The following is a 23,318-nucleotide window of genomic DNA, read 5'->3' on the forward strand; positions in this document are numbered from 1 at the left end:
ACAGCCCTCGGGTGCCCTACCTGCTCAGCAAGGTCTCAGGCACCGGGATGACAGGAGGCGTCTCAGTGGTGTGGGCAGTGCCTCCCTGGGTGCCGCAGGCCAGGCGGCCATCTGGCCCAGGAGCTGCCCTGGGGCCCCGCCCTGCAGCTGCTGCTGAGACTAGGCAGCCCTGGGCACCAGGCAAGAAGTCCTGCCCGATGGCCGGCAGCTGTAGAAGGTGACAGGGCTGGAGTCGCCTGTGTTCCCGGGGGGGCGGCAGTTTTTGTTGGAAACATCTGGCCAAGGGGCTCCGCAGCAGCTCCAGCAGTGGCTGGGCCGGAGACAGGCTGGGCCCTCTCCCACTGTTCCGTCTGGGGGGCCAGAGGGGGTGTCCTTGGGGAGAGGGCTCTGCTTTCCCTCTGGTTGGCCCTGGAGGAGGGGCCGGCCCTGCCTGCAAGGGTACCCCCACAGGGCAGGCTTACGCAGCGGACTGGGCACTGAGCAGAGTGGGGTGTGGGCCTCACAGTGGGTCCCAGGTACCCGCTGGGTGTGGAGCCCCGTGAGGAGCATGAAGGGAGGCCTCCTGGAGACCGCCAGCCAGAGGGAGCCACCTCAGTGCAGCTCCTGGCCAAGGTGCTGGCCCTCAAACGGTCAGGCCAGAGCAGCCTGGGAGTCCCCGCCTCTTCCACGAGAGGGCGCCCTCCCGGGCCCCTGTGGCCCCTCACTGCCACCCCACCCCATTCTCTCCTCCCCCACCTCCCCCCTACCTTCTCCAAAGCCTTGTGGGGTCCAGGATGGGGGTGTGTGTGGAAACCCCTCCAGGGAGAGGGGTGGGTCAGTGAGTGGGACAGTTCCAGGGGGGCCCCCCAGGGGCCCAGTGGAAAGGTCTGTGGGGTGAGTGATGGACAGCCGTCCAACATTTGAGGGGTGACCCTTAGGTCAGGCGTCTGGCCAAGCCTCTTGCTTGGCCCCTGGAGGCAGGGCGCTGCCCGGGGGTACACAGTCAATGCTGGGACAGCTGCATGGGGTGGGGTGCGGCCAGAGGGGACGAGGGGAGAGTCCCAGAACTGGGAGTGCCCCTTCCCAGGAGCCAGTGTCCCCCGAACAGGGCCGAGGGTCCTTTCCTGAGGGGCGTCTGACTGTCAGCACAGAGGCTGGGGCTGAGCCTGTTTCAGCGGTGGACACTGCCGGGGGTGGGGCCGGGGGGGTGGGGGGACTGCACCTGCCTTTCACCCAGATGAAGAGTCTATACCCCCAGGCTGAACTCTGACCCTTCAATTAGAACAAAAATCCCCCCCCCCCCCCCATACACACCGACTCCAGGAAGATAACGCTACGGCCTTCCTTTTACAAGAGCTTTACTATGGACTCAGGCCTGGGCCCGGGGGCAGGGCCGCTGCGGGAAGCGCGGCTCCAGGGGAGCGCGGGCGGGAGGGTCGGAGCGGGGCGTGTCTGCAGCCGCGGGGAGGAGAGGTTAGGGACCCTCTGCCCGGTCCCTTAGCGGCCCCGGGGGACTGTGGACGCCCAGGGCCCGTGGACACAGCGGGGAGGGTGCTGGGCCGCAGCAGGCAGGGCCCTTCTCCAGCCGCCCCAGCCCCGCTCCTGCGCCGCGGCCGTGCCCAGCCGGGGCGGGCGCCCGAGGCGAGCGGATGCCCCTGCCCCTGCCCCAGCCCCTGTGCCCTCTTCCTCCTCTGTCGCCGTGGGAAGCCCCATCCACGGCTGTAACCGCCACGTGTCAGCATCTCCCTCCGCGAGGGGAGGCTCCTGGGCGCCCCCCGCACCGAGCGCAGGGACCCCGACCCGAGCCCGCCCCGCACGTGCCCGTGACGCCAGGGCCGCCCCTCCCGCCCGCAGTGCGGCCGCCCCCCGCGTCCCGCTGCGCCGCGGGCAGGGCAGGGTCCTGGGCGTGGGTCTCTCGGGACGGTCGTGCCCCCCCCCCCGTCCCCCGCCCGGGGCACATTCCGAGGCCAGGCTCACCCGCAGCCCCGCGCCCACCCCCTGCAGGCAGGAGCCGGGGTTCAGCCCGATCCCGGCTGCGCCCAGCCCCGAAGCGCGGCTCCCGGACAACCCGGGAAACTGAGGCCAGGGAGGGCGTGGCCGGGCCGGGCCGGGCGGGGCGGCGCGCGGGGTCGCCGGCCCCCCTGGGCCCCGGCCCCCACCCTCCCGGCCCGGGTGGGGGCGCCGGGCGGCGGAGGCGGATGTGGGCGGGCGGCCGGGCGGGGTGCGCGGGGCGGGGACGGGGCGGGCCGGCGGCGGGACGGAGCGGCGGCGGCCGGCCCAGCGCGCGCGCAGCAGGCACCGGAGGACGCGAGCCGCGGCCGCGCACGAGCACCGGGCCCGGCGCGAGCCCGCCCGACAGCGCCCGCCGCCGGCCCGCGCGCCCAGCCCGCCCCGGCCCGGCCCGCGGGGATGCGGAGCGGCGGGCGCCGGAGGCCGCGGCCCGGCTAGGCCCGCGCTCGCCCGGACGCAGCGCCCGGTGAGTCCCGCCCGCCGCCGCCGGGGCCCGGATTTCCTCCCGCGCCGCCGCTTTGTTCCCGGGCGGCGGGGCCGGGGCGCGGGCCGCGCAGCCGGAGTGGAGGCGCGGGAGCAGGAAGTGGCCGCGCGCGGCCTGGGCGGGGAGGGCGCGGGCAGGGCGCGGGCCGGGGGTGCGGGCCGGCCCGGCCTCCCTCTTGACCTTGGGAAGCGGCGGCCGGCCGGCCAGGCCCGGGCCCGGGCGGAGGGGCGCGGCCGGGGCGGGCCCGGGCGGGGGGCGCCCCCGAGCCGGGGGCTCCCCGGGCGCGCTCTGGGCGCCTGGCCAGGGCTGCCGGGTGCACCGGCGGCGCTGGGGGCCTTAGGACGAGGCTGGCCCCCGCCCTCGTTCAAGTTTGTGGGTGGGCCCTTGGAAGGAGACCTCATCTTCCCGCAGGAGGAAAGTTGCCCGTGGTGCCCAGGCCAGCCCACCGAGGACGGGAACCCCCCTGGGCCCCGAAACTGCTTCCTGATCCGGGTGGGCTTGGAGGTGCCCACCCATCCCAGAGGCTGGGGCCTGGAGCCCCGCTGGGTCTTGGTCCCTGGATTGGGGGTGGTGGGGTGGACAGAGTGGGGGCATGGGCCTGTGCTCGGGGTCCAGAGGGCCTCTCCCTTCCCTCCTGGGGCCCTGCCTGGCTCCAGGCCACCCCTCACTGCTCCGAGCCCCTGGTCCTACTGAAAGGCGGGTCCTTGGGTGAGGGCTCGGTTCCCTGCCCTGCCACCCTGCCAGCCAAACCAGCCGCACGTACCATTCACAAACCAGTGCTTTGGGGGCAGAGGAAGGGGCCCTCAGAGACAGACTGTTTTTTGAAAAGTTCTGATTTAATAATAATAGGAGTTGTATAGGGTTATGGTGAAGGCACCGGACACAGAGGCAGGAGGACACTGGTCCCCGCCGCTCCATCCCGCCAGTCCTGCGCAGAGGCCGGCGGCCGCTGGGTCGCTGTGTACGTGTCTGTGCAGATGCACACCACCCTGTGTGCGCACAGATATATTTTTACACACGGGCCCTCGACAGCTGTCCGACTCTGTCAGCCGCAGGCCCTGCTCAGGCCTGGTGGGGGTAGGGGGATAACCCGAGGTCTTTGAGTCCAGCCCTCTGCCTCCAGGCCACGCCCACTCAAGTGTCACCAGAGCCCCTGTGCCCCACGTGCTGGGGCTCAGCTCTGTCCTCGGCGGGATCTTCTGGGCACTGCCCATGGGCCTGCTGAGCAATTGGCACTTTCTTGGGCAAAGGGTATCTTCCCTGTCATGATGCCAGACACAGTGCAGTGAGTGGCATCTAACCATCCTTCTCAACTTAGCCTCAGACAATCAGTGCAGAGCTACCTGCTCTGGGTGCCCAGCCTCTGTCTCAGGAGCCAGTGAGGTGGGCTGCTGGAAAGGGTCCACCCAACGGTAGGAAGACCCATATCAGGATCCATTCCAGAGGTCCTTGGGGGCCTCTGTCCAGCCTGGGGGTCCCAGAGAGGAGTCTCTCAGGGCCTGCCCCCTGGAGTGCGTGTCTGGAGGGGTAGCAGAGGACTGGGATGCCCAGAATGAGTGATGTGGGAACTGGGTTTTGAGGGATGCCTAGGAGTTTTTCCAGCAGGAGAGTGGTGGGGAGGGCCTTGAAAGATGAATGGCGAAATTGTCTGCTCAGGAGAGGGCTGCTGGTGGGCCACCGTGAGGCAGGCGTCAGTTCTCTGTTTGTACAGCCCCCCCCCCCATTTGTTGCCTCCTGAACACTGTAATTATGGGTCTGTAACCACCCTGGACTGGGTGCTCCTTACAGACAGGACCCGTCTGAACCTCTCTTTGTCCCCAGCGCCCAGGGCTGAACCTGGCAAAACCAGAGGTGCCTAGTCCCCGGTGGCCGGATGAATGAACGAGATTCAGGCTGGTGGGGGCGCTGTGGTTTCGGAGGGGCCTGGGGTTTCTGGGGGAGGGTTCACATCACCCTGGAGGGCTCCCATTGCGCCACCCACCCGCACTTCTGGCCCTGCCTTCTTCATGTTTGAATTTCTCCCCTTTCTTAGTCTGGGACAGGGAGGAGGGGCCCTGTGCCCTGCCCTGGGGACCTTAGCCTGTGGGTGGGAACACCATGGATAGGGAGAACTGGCATCCTCACCAGGAGCCGTAGTAGTCAGGGGCTTCCTGGAGGAGGTGGCGTTTGCTGGGTTGTCAGGTTAGGGAGGCTGGGATACACTGGGAGGGCCTTTTGGGAATGGGAGTGATTTGTACAAAAGCCAGGGGAAGTGGGGTATGGGTAGGTGAGGGGCAGAGGGAACTTTGAGGGCCTAAGGTCCAGGAGGGCAGGGAGACCCAGGCCCAGGGAGTAGTGCCAGTAACTCGAACTTTCCATCAGGTGCCTCCCGTGGCAGGGAAAAAAGTGAGGGACAGAGACTGAGGGGCAGCTGTCGCTCAGGGCTACGTGGGGCCAGGCCACACGGGAAGGTGGACCCAGGCCTCGACCCCAGGTGGGACGGACCTCCTGGGCTCACCGCCGGCTCAGAGGAGGGGCCCCAAGCTGGACACAGCCTTATACGTCCCTTTGCTGCCCCCAGAGGCTGTGGGCACTGCTGGGCTTGGGGAGACCCTACCAAGAGAGGAGTGTGAGCGCCACCCGGCACCATGAATGACGTGGCCATCGTGAAGGAGGGCTGGTTGCACAAACGAGGTGAGTGCCCAAGGGCTGGGCCTGGGGTGGGGTCTGGAGCTGGCCTGTGGGCTTCCCTTCAGGTGGTGGGGTGCTTTGGTGGCCTGGGTGTCTGGGAGCCCAAGACTGCTGGATGGGAGGGGCCTCCCTGGGGCCCCTGAGCTGGCCCAGGTGAACATCTGGGCACAATGTCTCCCATGGTGTTCAAGGCACAGCCTGGCTCGACCCCCTGAGTCGGGGGATGTGAGGCCTGGAGTGCAGCTGGCAATGGAGTGGCCGGCTGCCTGGCTGGGCCCTGTTGGCGGGGACAGCCACTGCCACCTCCCTCCCCACTTTCCTGGAAGGCAGTGAGGACGTTGGGGCCTGTCCAAGGCCTGGCTTACTGGTGGCCCGGGGCACTGCCTGAGGGCTCCTGAGGGCAGGGCAGGGCTGCTTAGCCTGGCCCAGTGCCTGCCTTGGGCCTGGGCTGTGGGCCTGGGCTGGGCCTGGGCTGTGGAAGAACTCACACACTGAGGGGCCTGGGCACGGGGCATGTTTGGGCTGCAGCCTGGTGCCCGCCCAGCCTTCCCTCTCCTCACTCACTTGGCCCTGCGCCTAGGGAGGTACTCGGACAGGAGTTGCTGGGATGGGAGCTGAGGCATGGCCCCTCACCTTCTAGCCCTGCCCACAGCCCCCTGCCCTCTGTTGCTCAGGGACAGGCAGTGGGGGGATGACAGGCCTTCCATCCAGGTGCCCTGGGCGAGGCACTCTCTCCTGCCCCAGGACAGGGATTGGCTCACCAAGCCCTCTCACTTCCTTACCTTCCAAACCTGAGAGGTGTAGCAAAAATGTGTCGTGGACCTGGGTTTTGTGGGATGCATAGGAGCTCCCCAGTAGTGTAGGGAGGCCGCAGCAGCTGGGGTGGGAGGCAGAAAAGTGATGGGAATGAGATATTGGGGCTGCATAGCTTGAAGCTGGGCATCGGGGACGTGGTCAGCTGTGTGTTTCGAGAGCTTGCTTGGGCAGCTGTCGGGACGACAGGACGCTGGGCCTTGAGACAGAGGCGAGGAGGCTGCTGGGGCCTGTAGTCTGTGCGGAGCCCTCTGCCTGGCCTCCCCAAGGCCTCTGGCACCCGCCTGCCTCCTCAGTCCCCTTCCCCAAGGTTTACCCTCTCCTTGTTCCCCGGGAGTCCCGCTTCCTGTGGCTGGAGCCCCCTCCCCCAACCCCCATCAGGCCCTGCTCTGTCTGCCTCACCTCCCAGCCCTCCCGGGGTTGGGGACCCCCACCCCACACCCAGGCTCTGCTCCTCCCCTATGCCTGGTGGCAGCACAGAAACACTCCTACCTGGAACCGGTACCTCTTGACCTTGGCAAGTGCTTGTTGACTGAATGTTAGATTAGGAGCTGCCCCAGGAGATGCCTGGGCCCAGGGGCTGCCAGGGCCACTGCTGCCGTCACCTGGGCACCCTCCGGCCAGCCGGACGTGGCAGGCCTGCCCCTGCGGAACCTGGGGGAATTCAGCTTGCCAGACAGGGTGTGTGCCTTCTGAAGGGCTGGGGGCCGGGCGTCAGGCCCAGAGGGGCATCCCGATTCCAGTGCCTTGTTGTGTGTCCCTCCCCAAGGGCAGGTCTGTTGGGCTCCTCAGGCCTTGGTTTTCCCATCTGTATAATGGGAGTGATGGCCCGGAGGCCCGGAGTAGAGAGTGTGGTTTGTGGGGGTCTAACTTGGGGTGCAGCCAGGCCTCTGGCCTCCAGGTCAGGAGAGGGTGCTATGTCCCTGCCACTTGCGCTCCTCTTCCCTGTGGGGTGGTGGGTGGTGGGGATGGGAGGGGACCTGCCTTGTGCAGATGGGTGTCCCACGTGCCCTGCCCCTGCTCACTGAAGAAGGCCCGCGCTCGAGGGCGCCCTTCATTGCCCCACTCCCCATTCCTGGGGACCCCTGGGACCTCTGGGACTTGTTCAGTGGTCCCCCTAGCTCTGCCATTGTCACATTCTCTGCCGTCTTCTCAGTTCTGCTGGTTTGTTTCCCGCAAATGTTTTGTGTGCTAGACTTGGGGCGACCGGTGAGCGAGTAGAGGTGACAGGGCGGGGGAGGGAAGTGGGTGGTTTTCAGTGAGCTGTTGGGGGAATCGGGGCTGGAGGTATGTGGTGCCGTTAGATGGGGGAGGAATCGGGTTCCTTTGGGGTAGGGGAGGGTCAGGGCTGCCTCCTGGCTTTGGACGGAGGCAGTAGGGAGGACCCGCAGGTCTGAGCTCCGCTCAGCAGACAGGCTGTGATGGCCGGGTGGTGGGGCACATGGGCCAGCGGAGCCCGGGCAGCCCTGCCACCTTTCCTTGTCTCCCCCAGCCGTTCCGGAAGGGCCCGCTTCCCTGCCACCCCCTGAGAAGCCTCCCAGAGCCGCCCTGGGCCAGGTCTTCCTCCTCCATCTCCTGGCTGACCCCTCAGCCCTGCCCACCCCCTTGGGAAGGGGCTGGAGGGGGAAGCGGAGGCCTCCTGGGGGTAGCTCTGGGTGGAGTGGGGGACCTCTGGGCTGGGAGGGGTCCTAGGTCTGGCCTGGGGGTGGGCAGGGCGCCCCACCTGCAACGCAGGGACAGAGTCTCTGTCCCTGTCCCCTGCTCCTGGTGCCCAGGCCTGGCCAGGGACCGGGGTTGGGGAGCTGACGGTCCTCCAGGGCCCAGCCCCTGCCCCTTGCAGAACCCGGAGGCCTCGGTCCACGCCCCTCCTCCTCCTCGTCCCGGTAGGTGAAATTGCTGCTGTGGACGAGGGTCTGTACCTGTCCTTTCTGCGTCCAGCCCAGCGCCTCGCATGTGGCAAGCGACTGCCTCCAGACCCAGGGACTCGCGGAGGGGTGGGTGGCCCATCCTGTGCAGGGCAGGCCCCAGGCCCAGGCTCATCTCACCCCTTGGGGAGGTGGGTGGTGGGTGCCCATCTCTGGGGAATGACCCTGGGCCATGTCCCAGGGGTCCTGACCCCATACCATGTGCCTTAGTCCAGAGCAGCTGTGGGGGGCAGAGCCTGAGCTCTCGGCCTGCACTGACCTGTGGGGCCCGGGCGAGCCCTCCCGGCCTCAGTGTCCTGTGTGTTTGGCAGGGAGCTGGTCCCAGGAGAGTGAACTCAAGCCGCTGAAGGCTCAGGCTGCTGTGGGGCAGGCGGGCAGATGTCGCTTGTGGGGAATGGACATCCTGAGCCCTGAGTGGGTGTCCCCAGTGATGGGCAGACGTCCTGAGTGACGGTGACCCCTGAGTGATGGTGGATACCCTGAGCTGTTGGTGCTGGGGGCTGCTGGACTGATGTTGCTCAAAAATTTGCATTTTCAAAGCTCAAAATTTCTCATTTTCAAAGATTTGGTCTTCTTTGTGCCCTTTCCTGACTTTCGAAGGTTGACAGTTTAAAAACCAGCCCTCCCTAAGGATGTAGTCCAGTTAAACTTGGCCTGTGGCCTCCGGTTTTGTCTTTAGACAGTGTGGTCTGTGCTAAGGCCACGGCCTGAGTCTGGGCAGCCATTTGGGGGCATGCCCCCGAGCCTGCCCGCCCCTGCCCACTTTCCCTTATGCCCACTGGGTCCCACTCTCAGAGCCCATGGGATATCCCCAACCCAGGAACAGGTGGGCCAGGAAAGGGCAGGTAGGCTGTGAGATGCAAGGACACAGGGTGAAAGAAGTGTCCTTGGGCTGGAGAGAACAGGCCTGGGGAGGGAGTGGGGTGTGGGCCTTGGGCACCTGGGCTCATGCAGGCTGGCTGCTGGCGCCAGCGACCCAGCAGAGGAGCGGGCCTGGCTGTCCTTGCCAGGCCATGGTCTGGCAAGCTAGGGTTGAGAGGTGGCGTCAAGGAGAGCCCATCCTGGGTGTGGGCTCCCCTGCCCCTGGGCCCCTGCCTAGAAGTGGTCACCTGTGTGTTCTGCTGGGCTTCTGTGCTGTGTGTGTCTGGGCTTCAGTTTACCTTCACCCCCAGGAGCTGCGCCAGGCAGGGGGCCTGTGTTCACGGAGCTCAGTGGGCACCATCCCTGGCAAGTCCTAGGCCTTGCTGAACCCATTCCTGGCACAGACCACCCCCCCTCCCCCAGCTCCTGGCCAGAGAGGGGAGCCCTTGCCACCTGCCATGTTGGTCGCAGGCATCCTGGGGGAAGTGGGTTCCTGGGGCCCCTCCCACCTCCCCTCCCTCAGGTGTGGCCAGGCCCTGCTTCTCACCATGGTGTGGGCACTCCCTGTGCCTCTCGTGTGGCCCTGAGATGGGCAGATAGTGGTTCCACATTGCTGACATGACCCCTGCTCCATCCCCAGTCCTGGGGTCCCTGAGGGGGTGGGGTGTGGAATGTGCAGCCTGGCACCCCTTTGGAGGAGGCAGCGGTTTGCTGAGGACACAAAAACCAAGGGACAAGGCCTGTGGTGGCCTGTTTAACCCACTTCTGAGCGCAGACCGCCGTGGAGGCCCCTGAGGGGCTGATTGTAGATGTCCCATGGGTGCTGCCCCTGCCCTGGGAGGGCTCAGCAGGGGGCGAGGGGGGAGCCTGCTGTCAGGTCTCATCCAGGTCACACCCCTGCAGCTGAGGCTCCAGTCCCGACAGTCCCCTGGGCTCACTGGGCAACCGTGTGGTGCCCACGTCCACAGGATCCAGAACTGCCCCCGGAGCAGGTCTGTGCTGGGCGGTCAGGCATCTGTACTGGGCATCTGCTTGGAGGACGATGCCTGGGAGGGCGGGGTCTGTCCCTGGAGGCAGGCTCCTGGGCCTGCTGGCCGTGGCACGTGGCCGTGGCTGCGTGTGGCTGTGGCCGTGGCCGTGGCCAGGCTGGCCTGTGTGGAGCTGTTTCCTGTTTTGTGAGTGTGTTGAGTTCTCCCTTCAAAACAAACAACAAAAGAGGAAGCTTGAGTCTCTTGCATGGGGCGGGAGGTGAGAGGACATTGCCCGCCCCAGCCCTGGTTCCTGGGCTCCTGCCTGGTGGCCCTTAGTGGGCTATGCTCCTGTGTCTTTCCTGGGTGCTGGGTGCTCTCTGGGCACAGCTGCCCTGCGTGGGGCCAGACTCAATGGGGGTAACAGGAGGGAGGGCCTAGGCCCCTGGTCAGCTTCTGCCGACACCCCCTCCACCTTGGGCAGCAGAGCAAGTGTTGTGCAGAAGGGAAACTGAGGCCTAGATGTGAAGGGGCTGGACTGTGGCATGTGGTCCTGGCCCTGTGCCCCAACCCTCCTCCGCCACCACCAGGAGCCCGGCTGGGTTGCATCAGGCTGGTTCCTAGAAGTGCCGTGAGGGCGAGGGCAGGGAGCTGGCCCGGTCCCGCTGGTGGGACTCTGCCCAGGCACACCCAGCCAGGCGCGGGGCCAGCACCCTCCCCAAGAGCCTGCCTGTAACTGGAGCCACTGGCTGTCTCCGTGCCCACTCCCAGGGCCACCCCACAGTGGGCACAGGCTGCTGCTTCCACTCATGCGCTGTGGCCACCCTGGCCCTGCCCCGCGGCCCCGCCAGAAGACCCCCAGCCCAGACCCGGCCCGGACAGGTTGGCAGAGGGCGCTGGGGCTGCAGGCTGGGATGGGCTAGCTCCCGGGAGCGCATCCCCCCTCCCACCGCAGAGGGAACTCTTGAATGTAAGAAATAACAGACTAGAGCTCAGACACCGGGGGTGGATGCGGGGCTTTGAGCTGGCCTGGGACGGCAGCCCGTCACTCACCTCCCCGGTGGTCCCACCTGCCCGGTGCCTCGGCTGGTAGCCCTGTCAGCAGTGAGGGTCTCTGAGGCACTGAGGATGCCTTTGGTGGGGTCCTGGGGCAGAGACCCCTATTGGGGAGTCCTCGGCTGGCGAGGGGCTAGGGCACATGGGCAGCAGACCCGGGGGGGAAGGCACATGGCCAGGCTGGGGGCGAAGGGCGAGGCGGGGGTGGGTGTGCCCAGGGACGTGCGATGACAGGGCTGGGAGCTGGGGGGGACATAGCCTGCCGCCGTGTCACAGAAAGAGAAGGGCTGAGAGTGTTTCCCACTGCAGGTGGGGCTCCGAGTCGGGGCAGAAATAAATCAGCAGTGGCTGCGAGATGGAGGCCCTGTCGGAGATCAGGTCCCTCTTGGCCGGACCCCCACGCTCCACCCCCTTCATGGAGGGGTGCTTTTTCCTGGGGGTTTTGAGGATTAAGGCCCACACCTGAGACAGTGCTGGGGCCACTCAGATGCAGGGGTGTGGTTCCACCTCCTGGGAGGGTTTGTAGAGAGGAGATGTGGGTGTGGCCAGCACCTGTGGGGATCACGACAGCCAGAGCCCTGGGAGGAGCCTGCTGGGCACCCTGCTGTCCTTTCCCAGGGCCGCGTCCACAGGGAGGGCTCAGCGCCCCACCTGCACTCTCGTTCTGCGGTTTGTTCCCTCCGGCCTGGCTCCCTCTCCGGTCTTCTTGCCTGCTTGGGAGGCCAGGCACCTTCCTTGGTTTGGTTGGGTCCTGGGAGGGCGGGAGGGATCGGGGCCCGGGCACGTCGGTGAGCATCTTTCCTCTGCTGGGCCCCCCTGTCCTCCCTTGCCCTTGATGGCCGTTTGGGCCCTGCCCGTGAGGACCCTGTGAGGACCTCATGAGTGGTGCCCTTGGGAGGCTCAGTCCTGAGGGTTCGCATGACAGCCAGGATAGGTGTGGTCCCTGCCTCGCCCGGCCCAGCTCTGGGGCAGTCTGTGGTCCCGTGCCCTTCTGGTGAGACAGGGACACAGGGACCCTGCCCGGGCACAGGCAGAGGGGCCCCTTGAGGTGACCCCGCCCGGCGGGCGGCGATGGATGGGCCGCTGTCAGCAGGGCCGTTTGCTCGCTGTGCTGGGGAAGGTAAATGGGTACCCGGCAGCTGTCGGCGCGATGGATGTGTCGTCGGCGGGGGACCGTGCGGTCGCCGCTGTCAGCTGGCGGCGCTCCCCGGGCCTGCTGGGGCTCGCTTGGCTGTGGAGAAACAGCTCGGCACCGCCTGGCGCCCTGCCAGCGCCTGCCACCGCCACCAGCAATGCGGCAAAGTGTTTATCCAGCAGTTTCCCCGAGAACTGGGGACTTGCAGAGAACGCTCATGGAGCGCAGGGCACGGCGGCTGGGTGGCCGTGGCCCAGGTGCCGTCTGCCTTGTGCCAGGAGCCCGCACTGCGAGCTGCCCCCCAGGCTGCCCAGGGCACACAGTCCCGGCTCGGCCCCTGACCCAGGCCCCCAAGTCCTGACTCTGTGGCCGGTGGGTGATGTTGGTTGTGGCAGGTCAGGGCTGCTGGCAGAGTCCCCTCCTTCAGGAGTCCTGCAGCCCTGTGGGATAGAGCAGGCCCTCGATGGTGGAAGGGAAGCCTGGTGGAGGACAGGTGGGGACACAGAGGGCCCAGAGCTGAGGGGCCCTGGGCAGCAGGAGGAGGGGGGCAGCCCTGGTCCGGACCCAGGCTGGCTAAGCCAAATGCCCCCAACTGCCCAGGGCAACTCCTCCAGGGACCCGGAGCCCTTGCGGCAGGTGGGCTGGCCTGGGGATTCAGGACCAGGGGGCATGGTCCCCTCCCTGGTGGCTGGGCAGGATGAGGTCTTGGCGGGGGGGTTTTTTGCCCCTCCCGAGCCCAAGGCTGGGCTTCTAAGAGAACCCCAAAGGGAGACTGAGCTGCTGCCCCATTCTGCCTGCCTGCTGCCCAGCTGCCAGCCCCAGCCCCTCCCAGCACCTGCCCCCGCTCAGTCCCAGATCGGCCATGGCTCCAGTCTCCTGGCGGTGGGCATTGGGTCCTGGCTAGGGAGCTGAGCTGGGGTGACATGGGGCGCCTCGACTGGCCCCAGGGCTGTGCCAAGGCCGGGGTGGGTTGCAGGGCCATCTGAAATGTTTGCACGAGCGCTTCCTGCGTCCTGGGCTGAGTGAGCGGCAGGGATGCAGGAGACACGCCCTGGGCCCAGGTGTTGGCCAGTTCCCTCTGCCCACCCGGATGCCTGGAGATCACCCTGGGTGTGTGTGGCCCTGGAGGAGCAGAGGGGACCCCGTTTAGGGAGCGGTGTCCTGAGGGTAGGCTCAGGGTTCCCGTTTGTTACCTGCCCCTGTGTACGCCCGGAGTGAGGGCTCCAAGTCTCCCACAGCCTGCACTGCGACGTGTGTCTGCCTCCCCACCCCCAGGCCCCAGGACAGGTGCCGGCCCACGGGCGTTCTGTGGCTGAGAGGATGGCGGTGGCTGGGCACAGGGTGCTCACCGCCTCCACTGCCCTGCTCTGTGTCACCTCCGTCCCTGTCCCGGCTGAGCTCACTCAGATGCAGCGCCCAGGCCACAACTGACGCTGCTGATGGCCCAAGTGACTGTCCGCCTGGACCCCTGCAGGCCAGGCATCCGAGACCCTGAGGAAAGAGGTCCGTGTGTCTCGGAGCCTTGGTCCTGGCCCCTCTAGGTGCCCCCCGGCCTTCCTGCTTCTCCTGGAGGGGTCTGTGCTGGGCGAAAGGTGAGGGCCTAGCCAGGTCGCCTTGCCTTCCCTCGCCTGGGTGTTGCCTGGCTTCTGGGTGGGGGCGGTGTGGTCAGCCTTGGCTCCCCTTGAATGCCTGGGGGCTGGCGGAGGGCCCACCCCCTGGGACCCCGCCCCCTGGCTCAGTGGCTCTGCGGGGGAGGGTGCCCTCCCCTCAGCCTCTTCCGCGTGTGTTGCTCCCTTAGGCCCCCCGCCTCTGGGTTCCAGAACCTTCCCAGCCCTGGGGCTGGTTTGAGAGCAGGTGCAGGGTCACGTGGTTGGGGTACCTGGCAGCTCTGGCACACCTGCTCCAGGGGATCCCACAGAGGGGAAACTGAGGCCCTGTCTGGTCGCAGGTCCTGGCAGGCGTGGGTGGCACGTGCTGTGTGTGTGCGCGTGGCGCTGGAGGCTGGGCTGGGCGCGGTGGGGGCCGGCACAGTTGGTGCATCAAGATGGATTTTCGGGGCGCTCATCACTCTCCCCGCTCAGTTAGCGTCCCGGGGAGCGGCAGCTGGCGGGATGGGAGGCACTCCATCAGGGGCCGACAGCTCCAGACTGGCGCGCAGGCGGGTGGGAGCGAGCAGCGGGCGGCCGCCCGGCATGGGCGGCACACACGCCCCCCGAGCCCGCTCCGCTGGCTGCCCACCCAAGGCTCTGGTGGGGAGAGGGGACCTGGGAGGCTGGTGGCACCTTGTGGGCCTGGGTGTGGGGTGGACCACAGCCCCGTCCCCAGTCCCCGGGGCTCACAGGGCCAAACTGGCTGGAGACCCTGCTAAATGCTGTTGGGGTGGGGCAGGTGACCAGCCCGTGGTGTCTGGGCTTGGTGGTCACCCCCACTGGAGCCAGGACACAGATGCGGGTGGGCCCCTAGGGAAGGGCCCCGGGAGTGGCTGGGTCCCCCATCTCCCCAGCATCTCCCAGCATCTCCCCAGCATCTCCCCAGCAGTCCAGGGTCATGAGAGTGAAGGGCTGTGGAGGCCACACCCAGAGGCACTTGATGGGAAGGTCCGGGTGGGGGCTGGGGGAGGTGGATGGGACCCAGTGGGGGTGGTTCGAGCGGGGTCTGCCCTTGTCCAGGCTCAGCTTGGCCCAGAGCTTAGGGACCCCAGGCCCCTCCCCGCCCGCCGGCCCCTCTGAGGAAGCGGCTGCCTAATTAGTAAGTTCTCCGCTGTTGTTCAAACTCCTTGCTCGGCAAAATGTAAATGAAACATTTTTTCTGGGTGTCAGTATGAAAAATGACAGTCGCTGGAATATCACAGAGGACATCTGCTCGCTTCTGTGTGAGCGCCTGTATATGGCTGATGTCGCAGAACTTGGGGGGAACTTCACCGTGTACCTGGGTGACCCGTGGGTGGGATGTGGGTCCAGGGCCGCATGTCTCGGCCCCAGGACCACGTGGCCGCCTCCAGGTCCGGTGTCACCATGGTGCCCACAACAGTACTCTGGGCCCCTGAATTGTGGGCATTATCACATGGGCAGTGGGGGGCTTGGTCCCGAGTGCCCAGCGAAGGGCGTGCTGCGGGGGGCTGGTGAGTCTCACTGAGTGTGGTGCTTTTTCCGTTACCTGGATGCCAGGCTCCATCCTGTCGGCCGGGTCAGCCTTGGGGAGCTGCCCACCTCCCATTGGCACCACAGCACCTTTTGGCCAACAAAGGGCTGGACCCCGGGGTCGGGAGAGTTCTTGGCCCTGCAGTCCCCCGGCAGGTGGGTGTAGCTAGTGCTTGACCTGTTGCCAGTGCCTGCCGGGACACACTGGCTTGGTGCCACCTCCTCCAGGAAGGCCCCCTGGATTGGGTCAGCCTCCAGTCAGTCATGCCCTCCCCCCCATGTCCAGATGCCCACCTGGCTCCTTTCCAACACAGGTGAGGGCGGGTCCTTCCCACCTGGCCCCATGGAAACTGGGGTCAGTGCTTGTTTGTTTGGGGGCCCTGGGTGCATCGGGCCTGGCACCGCCAGCTACTGTTCGCCACGGGGGTGGGGCGGGTCCAGGCCACAGCCGCTCATGGCCCCCTTCCTAGGAGAGTACATCAAGACCTGGCGGCCCCGCTACTTCCTGCTCAAAAACGACGGCACCTTCATCGGCTACAAAGAGCGGCCCCAGGACCTGGAGCAACGCGAGTCGCCTCTCAACAACTTCTCTGTGGCACGTGAGTGAGCCCTCGGCCGCCTTGCATGGGAGCTGGGCCCCCACGCTGATGTCCCCTGGGCCTCTGTGTCTGGGACCAGTGGCTGCCGGGGACCGGGTTGGGCAGTGCTGGCTCCAAGGACCTGTTAGGTCACCTGGGGGTCCTGTTAGCGGCTGACTGGCTGGGGTGGTGAGGTCTCTGTGCCAGGTTCCAAGGCTGTGACCCTGGAGCTGTCCAGGGCACTTTTGCTCTGAAGGCTAGAAGGCCTGGCCGAGGGGCCAGATTCTGGTCTGGGGCATGTGCTCAGGGCGCTCACCTGCTGGCCCTGCCCCCAGAATGCCAGCTGATGAAGACGGAGCGGCCCCGGCCCAACACCTTCATCATCCGATGCCTACAGTGGACCACGGTCATCGAGCGCACCTTCCACGTGGAGACCCCGGAGGAGCGGTACGTGGTGGGTGCATGGGGTGGGTGGGGTGCCGGCGCCCTCGGTGCTCCCGGGCCCCTGGGAGGAGGGGGCACAGTCCTGCTGGGACCTGGCCTCGGTGTCCCCAGTGTCCCGGACCTCTGAGCTGGGCTTCCGGGGTGAGCCCCGGGCCTGGACAGGGCTCACGGCCTCGCCTGGCTGCCCTGCAGGGAGGAGTGGACGACTGCCATCCAGACCGTGGCCGACGGGCTCAAGAGGCAGGAGGAGGAGATGATGGACTTCCGCTCAGGCTCACCCAGCGACAACTCAGGAGCCGAAGAGATGGAGGTGGCTCTGGCCAAGCCCAAGCACCGTGTGGTGAGGCCCTTCCCCTGCCTCTGCAGGGGCCTGGTGGTTCCAGGGTCCCAGCAGGCTGGCCCTGGGAGAGCCTTGGTGCCCTGGGACCCCCCTCCCACGAGATCTCCAACCTGGGTCCCTCCCTGTGGGCAGCATGGTCTGACCACCAGACACCCTGTGTCAGAAGTGAGGTGGGGACACTGTCACTCCCGCTGTCCCCCAAACCCCAGTGCTCGGAGTCGAGATAAAAAGTCCCACGTTCCCCAGCAAGCCCGCTGACTCCCGTGGGTGCCAGCCCCGCCTCCGCCCCTGACTCCGCCCGCTCCCCCTGCAGACCATGAACGAGTTTGAGTACCTCAAGCTGCTGGGCAAGGGCACCTTCGGGAAGGTGATCCTCGTGAAGGAGAAGGCCACCGGCCGCTACTACGCCATGAAGATCCTCAAGAAGGAAGTCATCGTGGCCAAGGTGGGTGCCAGCCTGGGCACCGCGGGGACAGGGGGGCGGGGAACCACGCTCACAGGCCTGTCTTCCAGGACGAAGTGGCCCACACGCTCACGGAGAACCGTGTCCTGCAGAACTCCCGGCACCCCTTCCTCACGGTGAGTGGCCCGAGGCCGCCTGGCGCCAGGGCGGAGCTTGGCCCTTCTGTGGCCTGTGTGCTCACGGGAACCAGGCGCTGGGCCAGGGGCACACTCCCCAGTCTGTCTGAGGGCGGGATCCCCTGCTCCCAGGAAACGGGGGGCGGGGGGGGCTGCCTGGGCTTCACACTCAGCAGCAGCGGGCAGGCCTCGGGGGTCAGGGTGGAGGTGCCTGACTCGGGGCTGCTGGGCTGTGCTCGATGCCCGCCCCCCCCCGCCCCCCGGTGTGCAGAAGGGGGCAGGTGACCTGGGGCTTCCCTTTGCTCTGCCCAAGACCTTCTGGCTGCCTCCTCTGTGGGGTTCAAGCCAGGGGTGTCCTGTGCTGGGGGTACTTGGCTCAGGAGTAGTTTATGGGAAATCCTTAGCCTTTGGGAACAAGGCATCAGCTGGGAGTTGGTTTCTCAGCTCAGCCAGCTCCTGGAAGGCACGGGTGGGCCCCTACCCCCTTGGGGTCAGGACTCGGGCCCTGGGCGGCTGGGTCTTGCTGGGCCACACTCAGCCGCACAGCTTGGGGGCCCAGCTCCCCACCCAGCACTTGTTGGGCCCTGTCCACTCTGCTCAGCACTGTGCTGGGCTCCTCTCTCGCCTGCACTTTCTGGGAACGGCTCTGCTCCAGCCACTTGACTGGGCCCAGGGGCGGCACTTGTGGGCAAGGGTTGGGCGTCGGGCCCATCCTGTTAGAGTGAGGCTGCCTGTGGTTTGAGGTGGAAAGCCAGCGGGCAGCTGTGCCCGGAGGACGTGCCCTCCCGTGTCGGGCGCCGAGGCCGGCCCTGTCGGGGAGCGTTCATGGAACTTGCCAACCTCTGAGATGCCAATTTCCCCTGAGCCTTGGCCCAGCCCCCACATCGGGCAGCCTCGCCCCAGGTGTCATCCCTGCCTGCCTCCGGGGGCCGCAGTTCCAGCCTGTGTCCCTTGCAGGCCCTGAAGTACTCCTTCCAGACCCACGACCGCCTCTGCTTTGTCATGGAGTACGCCAACGGCGGAGAGGTAGGGCTCCTGGCGGGGCGGCCCTCTCTGAGCCTCAGGGTCCCTCCCTCGCGCAGGGATGGGGCTGCCACCCCGGTTGCAGGGGACCTGCCCTCGCTCATCCCACCAGGAGGCTCAGCCCCCCTCCCCGAGTTCGGGTCTCGGCCTGCCCACGCCCTCTGCCCTGTGACCCTGGCTCAGGCTCAGCCCCCCGCCCCCCCACAGCTCTTCTTCCACCTGTCCCGGGAGCGGGTGTTCCCCGAGGACCGCGCCCGCTTCTATGGTGCGGAGATCGTGTCGGCCCTGGACTACCTGCACTCGGAAAAGAACGTCGTCTACCGTGACCTCAAGGTGGCCGGGCGGCGGGTGGTGGGCACGGGCGTGGGCTGGGGCCCAGGGGGGCGGGGGCTGGCCCGCGGCCGGGGCCGACCGGAGGCCTCTTCCCCGCAGTTGGAGAACCTGATGCTGGACAAAGACGGGCACATCAAGATCACCGACTTCGGGCTGTGCAAGGAGGGCATCAAGGACGGGGCCACCATGAAGACCTTCTGCGGGACCCCCGAGTACCTGGCCCCAGAGGTGTGCGCCTGCTGCCTGCCCTGAGCCCCCAGCCCCTGGGTCCCGGCCGCCTGTGACCCTGCCGTGTCCCCCAGGTGCTGGAGGACAATGACTACGGCCGCGCCGTGGACTGGTGGGGGCTGGGCGTGGTCATGTACGAGATGATGTGCGGCCGGCTGCCCTTCTACAACCAGGACCACGAGAAGCTCTTCGAGCTGATCCTCATGGAGGAGATCCGCTTCCCCCGCACGCTCAGCCCCGAGGCCAAGGCCCTGCTGTCCGGGCTGCTCAAGAAGGACCCCAAGCAGAGGTGAGTGGCCCCGCTGTCCCCAGGGAGCGCGCCGGGCCGTCTCCAGGCCACCCCGTGGCTCTCGTGTGATGTCCCCGACCAGGACTGGCCCAGGCAGAGGGGCTGGGTCAGCCGGGGCCCCTCACACGTGCTCGGGACGACCCCACCCCTCCGGCACCTCCTGCCCACCCAGCATTCTGTACCTGCTGGGGCTCCGCCAGAGAGCCGTGCGTCCCCCCTGCCCTGGGACCTGTCCCCACTGTACTGTCCTCACTGGCCCAGTCCCCGCTGTCCAGCGCTGTCTGGCAGCCCGGCCTCACCAGCGGGAGAGGGGCAGGCGGGAGGCCTGCGCCCTGGGGGCGGGGGGTGGTGCCATCACCAGGTCCTGTGTGCTCTGCAGGCTTGGAGGGGGCTCGGAGGACGCCAAGGAGATCATGCAGCACGGCTTCTTTGCCAGCATCGTGTGGCAGGACGTATACGAGAAGAAGGTGCACACCCAGCGCTTACACCCGCCCATGGCGCACACCCGCCTGCTCAGTCACCCACGCACCCACCCACACACCTACCCCCCTACGCTGACTCACACACCCTCCTGCTCACGCCCATATGCACCCCGCCCCGCACCCTCCCGGGGCTCAGAGGCTGCACCCCAGTCCTCCTGACCACTGCGCAGAGTCCCCCCTCTTCCTCCCAGGAGGAGCTGTGTGCATGTGGTTTCCCGCGAGTGACGCCTTGTCAGGTTCGGGCACTGGGTTCCCTGCCCTGGTGCTCTGAGCTAAATGCTGGCGGCAGAGTGGGGGGTCCCACCTGCTCTCCCAGTTCCTCGCGTGGTCTGACCTCAGTCCCTCACGCTGCAGGGAACGCCGGGCTGCCCTCTGGGCTGTGGGATTGGGATCACACCCGCCTGTCTGGCTCTTGAGGGGGCCTCCCAGGAGCGAGTCGGCTGCTTCCCGCACACATCCCTCTGGGGAACCCTAGGCGCCCCAGGCCCCTGTCCAGGCTGGTGTGGTGGCCCCACAAGCTGGGAAAGGCAGTACCTGGGTGTGCTGGGCACCGTCAGCAAGCGTGCTCCTGTTCCATCTCTAGCCCGCCCCTCCCCTGTGGGTCCATCGAGGGCCACACGTGGGCGGCTGGGCCTGTCTTCCCTGCGAGACAGGGGACCCCCACCCCTTGAGAGGTCTTCTACCTCTTGGCCCTGCTCTCCGAGGGCTCAACTCCTCCAGCCTTGACCCAAGACTCCACTCGCTCCTGAGGGCAGCCCCACGCCTGGTCTGGGAAATTTTGGGGGGCTTACCTGCAGCACCCTCTCCCCATGTGCACATCCCTTTACGGTTACCCCTGTGTCCTGGTGAGTCCTCTGCGGACTCAGTGAGGCCACGCTGTGATCCTTGAGCCATGCCTGAGGCTGGGCAGGCCCCACACTCAGCACTCCCCTATCCACCCCCCTCCAAATGGGAGTCCTGAAGGGCCAGGCCCAGAGCCAGCTGGGACAGAGGAAGCCCAGGCCCATCATCTCCCGGGTGGGAAGTTGCAGGAGGCCTTAGGAGCCCATGTGTTTTGGGGGGCATGTCAGGGTGGGGCTTGTGCAGAGCAGTTCCTCTTGTGCCCCAGGGCACCTGGCTGGGGCTGGCATGGGTGGGCACGAGCACTGGCCACCTACTCTTTGGGCCCCTCCAGGGCTGTGGTGGGTCCCCTGAGCCCTGCCCTCCACTTGGCTGGCATTGGCCTCTGCTCCCTGGGGCCTGGGGGAGGCAGGGCTGCCACTCACCAGCCTGGGTGGGTGGAGGGACTGTGGGGATGTGACTGTCCCCTGCATCACGAGTTATCAAAGTGGAAGCCCCCAGCAGCTGGGCTGAGTGGGACGGTCAGGGAGGGGTATGAATGGCACCTGGGAGGGAGCCCCCCCTGCACACCTCGTTCCATGGTGTCCTGTACCCCTTCCCAGTTCATGAGAAAACCTGAAAGTGAAATAAGAGCTAGAGGAATGGACTCGCCCCCTTCTGCCTGGAAGTGTGTGTGTGTGTGGGGGGGGGGTTCAGAGCTGGGCTGCACTGCCTCCCATCACCTGCAGGGGCTGCTGAGCCAGGCTCGCCCTGTCCTTGGCGGAGGGGCCGTCCGGTGGGCCTAGACAGCCGCCCTCCTGGGGGAGTCTCCTTCCTAGAGCTCTGTCTGGGTGGGTGACAACTTATACTTCCTGGAGACAGTGCAGTGGGCTCAGCTCCCTGGGGCAGTGGTCAGGGAGGGTGCGCTGGGCAGTGCAGAGCCAGCCTGTGACCTGCCCCCATCCCCGCCCACAGCTCATCCCGCCCTTCAAGCCCCAGGTCACATCGGAGACCGACACCAGGTATTTTGACGAGGAGTTCACAGCCCAGATGATCACCATAACGCCGCCGGACCAAGGTGAGGAGCCACGTCCTGCCAACACCCCTCCTGCCAGGGAGGCCTGCAGGCTCAGCTCTCATAGGAAAGGTCCCCTTTGGAGGGTATTGATCAAGGCGGGAGGGCCACTGTCCCTCTGCCCCTAGCACTGGAGGGTCGGGATCACGGAGTCCAGAGCCTCAGGGGCCTGCCTGTTTTCCTGGATGCTTGGCCCTGAGTCTGAGCCGCGTCTCCTGCCTGCCCACAGACGACAACATGGATTGTGTGGACAGCGAGCGGAGGCCCCACTTCCCACAGTTCTCCTACTCAGCCAGCGGCACGGCCTGAGCAGGGCCAGCCCAGTGGGCTGGTGGACACCGAGTGGTGGCTACACCGCCGGATGCCAGCTCCGTGGATTGGGGGAAGCCTGTGCAGACGACCTGTACCTGAATGTTTTTCTTTCTGGATGCGTTTGGAGGAACCACACTGCTCCGAGCATGTGTGGGAAGATTCGTGCTGTGGGCAGGGCTCGCCAGCCACTTGGAAGGTTGTCCTGCGGTTTTTCTTAATTTATTTCATCCAATTTTCCAGACGTGGTCTCGCCTTCAGACGAGAGTCACGTAGGAAATGCTGAGGACTTCTGCAGCCACGTGCAATCAGGGGTCCGGGTGGGCCCTGCCCGCGGCCCCTCAGTCCCTCTCGCCAGCTGTCCCTGGCTGTCACCTGTCCCCACCCAGCCCGGAGGCACCAGAAGCAACCCAGTTGGGGTGAGCTTGCCTGGCTTCCTCTCCCTCAGGTGGGGCAAACGGCAGCCCCAGTGCAAAGGTGAGGACAGTGGCCCTCAAGATGGGCCTGGGGCTGGGCTGAGGTTCGCCCCTGAGACAGCAGCAGGTTGGAACCTGCTGCTGTTACGCTGTTCATGTGCATTTGGGGGTCTAATCTTAGAGGAGAGCCCCTCCCCACCCCTTCTTGTCCCTCGGGCGTCCCACCCTGATGGCTTCCCCTGGTAGCATCTGTCCTCTAGAAGCTTCACCCTCCGCTGCCCGGCCTGACGCCCTGGAGGGGCCGTCACTGCGTCGTCCGCGCCTTGCGCTGCACCATGGCGTTTTTTTACATTCAACTTTAGTATTTTTACTATTATGAGACTTTCCCTCCAGATGCCTCAATAAAAACGGCTTTTCAACTTTGTGGCTTGTTTTGCTTGTGGGGAGCACTCTCCTTCTGGCGGAGACCCCAGGACAGCTTCTGAGGGAAGATGTCTCCCCACCAGCTCCCACAGGACTTGCAGGGGGGGTTACCCTGGCTGCCCCATGCTCATGGGTCATCTGACCATCAGGAAGGACCCTGCAGGACCCAGAGCTGGCCAAGGTCCTGTGGGGCTGAGGGTGTCCAGTCCCCCCGCCCAAGCAGAGCAGCCCAGCAGGGTGTGCTGTGGGCGCCACCTGGTGGTGAGGAGAGGAGCCAGCACCTAGCAGGTAACAGGACCTGGCTCATCCCGAGTGGGTGCCACCTGCAGGGGTGCCAGGACGCCTGGACGTGTATGGGGCCTGGCACCTGTATCCTGAATCCACGTGTGCCTGGGGTGGGGGACAGTCCAGGCCTGGGCACGTCAAGCAGTCCTAGTCCTTTGGGTGGCCCCTGTCCCCTCAGTTTTCACATGCTGAGTGTCACATCACAGCAGTGACAACAGGCACAGCTTCTCTGTAAGCCACAAACAGCAAAAGCCACACACGATGCTCTGGCGGTGAGGCCCAGGTTTCAGATAATGACCATGTGTGTCACACGGGACCCTGTGAGCCGTGAACAGTGGAGGAACCTCAGGCAATTAACACATAGCAACCGCCACCCCAGCAACCTCACTTCCTGGCATACACCCCAAAGAACTGAAAGCAGGGGCTCCAAGAGACGTGTACTCCTACGTTCACAGCGGCATCAGTCTCAGCAGCTGAGACGTGGACGCAACTGTGTCCACAAGGAGGGACGGATAACCCAGTGTGGTCGACCCACACTGTGGAGTGTACTCAGCCTTAGGAAGGACGGACGCGCCGACACCTACAGCACAATGGACACAGATGGACCTGAGCACGTCACGCTCAGTGAAATAAGCCAGACACAGAAGGACAGAC

At 66.2% G+C, this 23,318-nt stretch overlaps 1 protein-coding gene across 1 annotated transcript; it reads left to right on the top strand.

The window, feature by feature from the left end:
• The first annotated feature begins 2,804 nt into the window (after positions 1-2,804).
• On the top strand, positions 2,805-22,376 carry AKT1 (AKT serine/threonine kinase 1). The gene is made up of 14 exons (XM_087817887.1): positions 2,805-4,369; positions 5,034-5,146; positions 15,512-15,640; positions 15,955-16,066; positions 16,256-16,403; positions 16,717-16,848; positions 16,917-16,982; positions 17,940-18,008; positions 18,213-18,338; positions 18,438-18,566; positions 18,641-18,855; positions 19,235-19,322; positions 21,132-21,234; positions 21,461-22,376. The coding sequence occupies exons 2-14, from the start codon at positions 5,101-5,103 to the stop codon at positions 21,538-21,540; spliced, it is 1,443 nt and encodes a 480-aa protein (XP_087674013.1). The 5' UTR covers positions 2,805-4,369; positions 5,034-5,100; the 3' UTR covers positions 21,541-22,376.
• The last annotated feature ends 942 nt before the right edge of the window (positions 22,377-23,318 follow it).

The sequence above is a fragment of the Miniopterus natalensis genome, chromosome 1, assembly GCF_054644295.1.
Source record: "Miniopterus natalensis isolate mMinNat1 chromosome 1, mMinNat1.hap1, whole genome shotgun sequence".
In the NCBI taxonomy this organism is placed as follows: Eukaryota; Metazoa; Chordata; class Mammalia; order Chiroptera; family Miniopteridae; genus Miniopterus; species Miniopterus natalensis.